The sequence below is a fragment of the Bidens hawaiensis genome, unplaced genomic scaffold (assembly GCF_021521415.1).
Source record: "Bidens hawaiensis isolate Kalapana, Puna unplaced genomic scaffold, B.hawaiensis_p1.1 tig00011078_1, whole genome shotgun sequence".
In the NCBI taxonomy this organism is placed as follows: Eukaryota; Viridiplantae; Streptophyta; class Magnoliopsida; order Asterales; family Asteraceae; genus Bidens; species Bidens hawaiensis.
In genome coordinates, this window is record NW_027491855.1 from 595,563 (window position 1) to 604,340 (window position 8,778).

General features: G+C 40.6%; 1 protein-coding gene across 1 annotated transcript; it reads right to left on the reverse strand.

Moving 5' to 3' along the window:
• Nucleotides 1-1,026, reverse strand: LOC143537073 (uncharacterized). The gene has a single exon (XM_077030928.1). The coding sequence runs from the start codon at nucleotides 1,024-1,026 to the stop codon at nucleotides 1-3; it is 1,026 nt and encodes a 341-aa protein (XP_076887043.1).
• Nucleotides 1,027-8,778: the final 7,752 nt, after the last annotated feature.

The following is an 8,778-nucleotide window of genomic DNA, read 5'->3' on the forward strand; positions in this document are numbered from 1 at the left end:
TTATCGCGGGCTGCCATCCGTATCTGGTGATACCATTTGTAAGCATCTAAGAAGCACTTGTTTGAAGGGTGCCACCGCGTCTACCTTGAGATCGATTTCTGGAAGAGGGTAACAGTCTTTGGGGCACACTTTGTTCAAATCTTTGAAATCGATACACATCCGCCATGAACCATTGCTTTTAGGAACCATCACTGGGTTTGCAACCCCCGTCTGATATTGAATCTCGCGGATGATGCCCGTGCGCAACAGATCCTGTACTTGCTCATTCATGGCTTTTGTCTGTTCAGGCCCCATTTTCCTATTCTTCTGAACAATCGGTGTATACGCCGGATTAACCTGTAACCGATGTTCTGAAATTTCTTGCGGAACGCCCGTCATATCTGAAGGCTTCCAAGCAAAGATATCTGCGTTCTTGATCAGAAACTGTTTCAGAAAGACCCGTACTGTTTCTGAGATGGTTGCCTCAATTGTGACAGTTTGTTTTGGGTACTCCGGATTGACGACACATTTCTCAGGCTTCGTTCGTGATGTCTTTTTGGGGACCTTCGCGGGTTTCGATCCTTTTGTTGCATAGCAATGTTTGTTGACCCGGATAATGGCTATCCCTGTTCGCGTGGGAACACCCGCTGCGCCGTGTGCCATGGAAGGATTGGCGCTGAAGTCACCGATTGCCTCTCGCCCTAAGATTATGTCATGCTTCGATCTCGCGGGTAGGACGAGGAACTCGACATCCTCGGTCCTCGTATAAGTTCCGTCGTTTAGTGTAACTGGCAATGTTATGACCCCCTTGGGGTGCATAACTTCGTATCCAAACCCAGAGACCGGGGCGTGCACAAGCTTCAACTTTGCCTTATCTTCATCGTCCAGCTGTTCAAAACATTGCTCGTACATTATGTCGGATGGACTCCTAGTATCGAAGAAAACATACTGAGACCAATAATGACCGAATAGGGCTGTGATGACTAGAGGTTGCTTCATGCTTGGACCTCCTTTCACTCTTGGAAAAACTACGCGTTCGTTTTCCATTCATCTTCGTCCACCCCCATCCGTTTGAACTTTTGAATGGGCCCCCCCTGAATCATGTGAACGTTCAGGTCCTTGATCTGCTTTCGCGAGGGGCCTTTGTCTGCGGGAGTTGTGTATTTTCGTGGACCTTGTCGCACGTTTTTGAGTAGGTGGTCGAGTTTTCCGGACTTTATGGCGGATTCGATCTCATTCTTCAAGCTTACGCACTCGTTTGTGTCATGTCCGATGTCTTCGTGGAACATGCAGTGCTTGTTTGGATTCAAGTTCACTCGCTTGGTCAGCGGTTGGGATTTCTTGAATTCAATGTTTTCTATTGTCAGAATCTCTGACGGTGTTTTCTTCAAGGGGGTCCAATGTTGCTGGTTGGATTTGCCCGCTCCGTCTTTTTGTTTTTGCCTGATTTGTGATCTGGCATCAAATTGCTTGGATGAACTTTCCGGGGGTTGGATCCTTGACCAGATTGAACCTCTTTCCTCCTTTTTTGACTAAGCGTTCCGAGTTTCGGTTCTTGCGGCTTGCTTCGGTGCTTCCCGCCCCAGCAACTTTTCAGTGGCTGCAAAGACCTTGGCCGTGGCTATGATTCTGTCCCAAGTCTGAGGCATGCCATCCCGTCCTTTTAAACATTTAACCATCTCTGGGCTCTTTGTGTTTACTCGGAAACTCCTCTCAGCATATCCTCACTGATTCCGCCTATATTCAAGCTCTCGTTGTTGAATATGGTGTTAAAATTTTCCAGCGACTCGTTATCTCGGCGGATAACGCTCAGAATTTCTGAGGGGTCGCGGGTATGCTTGCGCTGCTGGCTAAAATGCTATGAGAACTTCGCCACTAGGTCGTCCTAGCTCTTAATTTGACCATCGGGTAACTTTTCGAACCATTCTCTGGCTGCTCCTGTTAGTGTCAATGTGAACATATGACACCAATAAGGCAGCGTCCGCCCGCTCACTCCGCCGACTGTTGTGAAGTTTAGCAAATGGTCGCTCGGGTTAATCATTCCATTGTATTTTCCCAAATTGCTTGGAATTTTAATGTTTGTTGGGAAGGGAGACGTGGCTATTCGTGGAATGAATTTTGACCTTTCCGCGAATGCAGCGGGGCGGTATGGTTTGGTGAAGTCTTCTTTTGCATCGCTGAAGTATTCAGCATGCTTTGCTAATGGCTTGGGGCAGCTGGAGGTTTCCCTACCATAATCCCAACTGCCATCACTCGCGTAATCCTCTTCTTGAAACATTTCATTCTGTCGAGTATCTCGTGCGGTTCTATGAGATAGGGTACACTGAGTGTGGTGACTTCTTTCACGGCTTTTTGCCAGTGACTGGCTGGCTAACCGAGCGTTGTCTTCCAACTCTATGTCTTGAGTGCGTCGGGGTGCTGGCGGCGGAGAGGAGGCGGCGAGTCATACCTCAGTGTTCTGGTTTGTACCTGATCTCGCCTTACACTTCGCTCATACTCCTCTTTTAGTCGTTGTTTCTCTTATTAATACCACTCTTCCGGGGTGAGAATGTTTTTATCAGATCTGGCCTGGTAAGTTCTCGTTTCGTCCCCGTCGTATCCGGGAAATTCTCCGGCTTCGTCTTCCAGAGCCGAAGTTTGAGTGGTTCGTTGGATCTCGGTGACTTTGTGTCTCGGGAACTCTCTGGCCCTGTCTTCCAGGACTGGAGTTCGGATGTTCCTGCGAGGTGCAAAATCTTCGAATCTTGGAGCTTCTCCGGTTCTGTTTTCAAAGCTCGGAGTTCTAGTGCTCCAACGAAGGTCATCCGACACATGTCTATCGTGGACTGGATAGTCCAGAATTTCAGTACGACGGGGCCTTGCCAGAGCAGCAGATGGCTGTTGGTTCTAACTCATTTTCAGATCACAGTGAATCGAAAAAACCGTGTATCTAGCTAAAACTAGATGGCGCCAATGAAGAAACACTAGATCGAACTGGATAGTCCGATCTGATGAATCCCCAGCTGTGAGTATTCTGAAACATGATAACAGATCCAAGCTAATGCCTCGACTCTCGTTACGGGAAGGACATAGTGGGGGGGGGGAGTCTTCCCGTAACCACCCTCTGGCGTGAGAATAAGTATCGTACTTTGATCGGAATAAAGTAAGATATCGTATGTAATTGCTTGAGGCTTGAGATTGTGAATGAATACCTTGAAGGGATGATCTTCGTATTTATAGCCGAGGTTGAGGGAAGGTGATTGGTGGAGTTGTCACTATCGAGTTATTCCCTCTCTACCTGAATGGACACGTGTCGAGTCTTTACTGGATGTGACATCCTGGACCCGTTTATGGGGCAGCCATTATCTGTGCACGTCGTGGGGTGGCCATTACGTGTCCAGGTGTCGTATCTCCATTGTTCGATGTCGCTATTAGGAGGCACCGAGGGAATCTTCTAGAAATAGTTTGTTACAACTGCTCTTCCATATCACGTGGGAATCATGTGCGTGATGAATCTCTTGTGTTGCTTGTGGATTCCTTCCGCAGATGTTCATTGGTAATCCGCGGGTCACAATCGGAGATTCGCGAAGCATGTTTTGGATTGTGGATGATCCGCGGGTGTCTTTTGCCAGTCCACGTGTTCCTTGCACGGATGTCTTTGACGATCCGCGGGTTGGATAAGGGATCCGTGGGTGGTGGTGGATGTCTTTTGATGATCCGCAGGTCGGATAAGAGATCCGTGGGTAGCTTTATTACCCTCCCTCTATACCCAACATGGTTGTTTGATGAATACATCAATTGAAAACAGAAGTGTTCGATACTTGCCTAGAGCGGTTTTCTTAATAAGTTGATCAAGAAAGATGCTAGCGTAAAACACATGAAATACTTTATTACCTAATAATGTAGCACAAGGACCGGTACTTAATGTGGAGTCACGTCACATAAGAGACGTTTTCCTGGTCTATAAGTTCCCCACTATGATTAAATGGTGAAGGGCGTGTTACACACAATAAATAGTTGTAACGTAAATAGTCCTTATATCTTGTCACATGCCAAAATTAATTATAATAAATTTGTATATCTTGTCATCTTTGAATAAAGAAAAAACACTACCAAAACTCTGTTGTATGATAAAATTCTGAAACACAACTATTAGACATGAAACTAGAAATCCAAGAATCCAACACATACTTTTAGGGTATATTTGGGAAAACTAGCTAATAGCTGTAGCTGGAAGCTGGTGGCTGGAAGCTTGAAGCTGGTGGCTGGTAGCTGTAGCTTTTTAGATATATTTAGATGTTTGGCAGAGTAGCTGGAGCTTTTAATAAAATGTATAAAATGACCAAAATGAGTATAACTAAAAAAATAATAATATTAAATGTACTTATTTTGGAAGATTATTTAAGTAATTAAAACACTAAAAGCTTGTAGCTCCTTCTAAACGCTACTAGTTGGAGCTTCAAGCTTTAAGCTTTTTCTCATGACCTAAAGCTTCAAGCTCCCTTCAACCAAACAAAGCTTTTAATTGAGCATGAGTTTTTTCTTAAAAGCTTGAAGCTTGAAGCCTCTAAAAGCTCCTAAAAGCCCTTTGCCTAACATACCCTTAAACTTAACAATAATATGTTCTAAAGAGAAAATTACTATTTGAATCCCTGTGGTTTAAGTGTGGATGCATATTGAGTCCTTCGGAAAAAAAATGAATAGGTTGAGTCCTTATGGTTCCAAAAGTAACCCAAATGAGTCCCTCTGTCATCTTTCTGTTATCAACACTGTTAAAATGAGGGGCAAATCTGTCTTTTCACAAAAATAAAAACAAAAAAAAAATTAATATGATAGAAATCTTAAAATTGCTTATTTTGATTATAAAAAAATAAACTAAGTATTAAACTATTAATAATTGATTTAGAGGTGATGATATAAAAATTTTGTCTTGACCCTATGCCCAAGTCTTCTTCACACAGTAGCCATCCTTCTGAACCCAACCATTGTTACCTTTCCTCAAATCAATTATAATCAAAACCGTAACCCTCACCATTCATCATCTTCATCCTCTAATCAATCAATCCACACCCTGATTTCAACATCTCTACTCCACACTCTATGTTATATCTATTGATAATGGTTGCTGGAATGGCGTGGGTGTTCTCCGGCGAGCCTTTCCGATGGCACCTTAGCAGCAACGGTAGCCACAACGATATGTAACAACGACGATAAAGCCACAGGTTAACAGCGACGGTGGCACACGAGCTAGGTTTCACCGCTCTATGTCGATTACGGTGGCTTACGGAGGAAGTGTCGGTGCTATACGGCAAGACTAGACGAATAACTGGTGGTTCAGTGGTTTGAACGTTGATTCTGGTTACTGAAAGGGTTTTTCAATAAACCTCGGCGAGCTCTCCGGCGAACCCAACAGATTCTGATGACGTTTGAAGCATAGAGAGTCGTGAGAGGAGACAGAAATCATATGAAACAGGAACGGATAAACCCATTCGTAGTGTTTGACCTGGTGCTTTTGGTGGTTGGAATCAAGATGACCGGCTAGTTTGGAGATGAAACCCTAGGTCCTTCTTTGTTTGATGTTGCAAAACTTAGCAATGGTCGCAGGATAATTAGGAAGAAGTGGCCCTGAATTACGGCTCCAGTTTGTTTATTCACCACTTATAATGAATTAGGTGTATAGTAGTAATTTCAAACATTCATTGACAGAAAAACTAACCTCCATCTAACAGAGGGACGCAACATGTTCATTTTTTAAACCCCAAGGATTCAAGCAGTTCAATTTTTTTTTTCAAGGACTCAATGTGACTCTGTCTTGAAAATATAGGGACTCAAACAGTAATTTTCTCTATTCTAAATTTTGAAACATATCATATATGAAAGGGGCTTATGTCTTAATATAAGATGGTTAAAAGTAGAGGTGCACAAAAACTCGAACCCGGAACCGGACCCGATAAAAATACTCGGAACCGGTTTTTTTATACCCGAGTTTTTAATACCCGACCCTACCCGTAGGTACGGATAGGGTATGCATTTCGGTACCAAAACCCGTACCCGGAACCGCCTCGATTTATACTCGATAATCCCCAAAACCCGGAACCGGTTCCATACCCGGAACCGGGTTTTTCCAATACCCGAAATTGGGTTTTTCAAATACCCGATCTATACCCGAAATTAGCAGAAAAATACATGAAAAATACCCGAAAATACCCCTAAAATTGTAACCCCTTAAAAAATCTAATCTATACCTGAAAAAAAGCCAAAAAAAAAAACACCGAAAAATAGGGTTTTTCAACGCCTGAAAATAGGGTATTCAAATACCCGGTTTTAGAATACTTGGTTCTATACCCAACCTGAACCTGATGCATAGGGTATGCTTTTTAGAGAGAATACCTAGACCCGAACCCGACCCGGGTATTGAAAATACCCGATCTTCCAATACCCGGTTCCATACCCGAACCCGGGCATTTGAAAAACCCGATTTGTGCACCTCTAGTTAAAAGACCTACCTAAAGTGAAACTTGTAACGAATTTAATGATTATCTAGCTAACCTAAACCTCTAGCCTCATAATAAGGGCCGTCCAAACTGTCACAGGCTCGCTCAGAATATGGTCATCCGATTTTTGCTTGGTGTTAATGAGCTGATCAGCTCATCTCGGTTTGTAAACGGGCCAAATATGAGCAAAGGTGCACTTGGTTCAGTTGGCTCGAATTATATTTTAATTTATTTTTGAACCCTTTTAATATTTCTCTCTCTTCAACTCTATAGTTTCATTTGTTCGCTTCAGTTTTCAGTCTATTAGAAGTTTGTTTTGTACATTATATCCAAATCCAACTTCGAACTTGTTTATTAAAAGAATTTTCAAGTTATTAGAAGTTTGTCCAAAAGCTACTAATTTATTTTAGATACATTATATATCCAACTTTCAACTTGAATCTTAAAGAACATTTTGAACTAAAAAAAGAGATAAGTAATGCTCGAAAAATCATTCAATAGTAGAGCAAAAAATGCTCAGAAAATGTTTGTTCAATTTTTGCTCGTTTGTAAATGAGCCTATCAACTCGGTTCAATTTGTAAACAAGTTAAACATAAGCATTTGACTCAAGCAAATTCTTACTCGACTCGTATCCAGCCCTATTATCGACACATGTAAGATTTAAAGTTTAATGTGAACACTTTTTTTTTTCTAATTTATATTTTTGGTCTAATCATTATTTAATGCAATTTATTGTTCACATGTTAACTTGTTCCATTCCTAGTGGTTGATTCTTATCATCCGCTGTTCCTTTTACACGTATTCTGAAATCTGCAAGGTTACAAATATAAGGCCCACAAACAATAAAATTTTCTTTTTATTAACTAAAATTGTACCATTTTATGAGAATTGAATCTTTTACTAATTAAAGTAGAAAAGACAGAGAGTTAAATGCAATACATACCCTTGTACGTATTGCATTATTAATATTGTAATTTGAAATTTAATAAGTTTAGTGAAGGCGCCGTAATTTTTTAAAGATTATTTTAGTTATGACTTGGACAGTAATAATAAATAACAATCTTTATGGATGGTTATATATATTTTTAATATTTTATTCACTGTTTTCTAAGTATAACATTTAGTTTACGACCGTCAAGACTATTACGTGTAAACACGATAATCTATATAATATGATTAATTATGTAAAAATAGACTTACAATATATATCATTATGTTCATATTAACTAATGATCTTTTTGGCCTGTGAGTTCTGTCACATGTCGGTGCCTTTAAAATTTAATTTATTTTTAATTTCTGTTGCTTGTTTCAAGCTAGACCTAGGGATGAGCAAAAATCGGTACGGTACCGATTGGTACCGGTATCGAAATCGGTACCGATTTGGTACCGTCGGTACCAAATCAGTACCAAGTTTTTGAGTTTTTGGGATCGGTACGGTACCGGTATTTCCTGAATTTTACCTTAAATACTGGTACCGTACCGGTACCGAACCGAATATTTCGGTACCGGTACCAAGATTTGGGGATTTTCAGGATCGGTATTTTCGGTACCGATACCGGTACGGTACCGAGCCCATCCCTAGCTAGACCTCAATCCAAAACCGAAGTCTAACTGAAAGAGATTGTCAACGTTGCATAGTAGATAGAAGATATTGTCCGGTTTATTCTCTAGTTGACTATAAAAAATCCGTAGCGATATACTTTCAATAAAATTAGTTATTAAATTGTAATAGCAAAGTTTATGAAGTACTAATCTCTTACATAAAACATGTATTAATTAATAGTAATCAAAGTTAAGTTATATATATATCAATTAGTGCAGGGTTACTTGGTTAATCAACTCATGTTATCACTAACTCACTAAGTATAAATTGTCGTTTATGGTTTAAAAGTAAATATGTCCTTAAGCAATAAACATTTAAAGTACCATAAATTTGTTCAAGACGACGCTTTAATTTCAGTTCATTCTTCAGTGTGGACGCTTTAATTTTTAGGCACGACTATAAAACAAAATTAAAAGAATTGAGCGGAATTTAAACTGTACGTTGATCTAAATGTCAAAAATGGTCGGCACTATTGGAGTTAGTTTGTTCGCAACCTAATTAAAGTTTAAAACCAGACTAGCTAATTCATTACTACGAAGAGAGATCAAATGGAACAAAAACCTTACACTTGTCACTTAGTGATTATCAATAATGTTAAAACCAACTTCCAACTAACTAGTTCCAACCACTCATTTAATTCATTCATACACACGTGGATATGACAAGCATCCCTATAAATTGCAACCTTGGACAACATTTCTAGCACCAACAAAACTTACAAA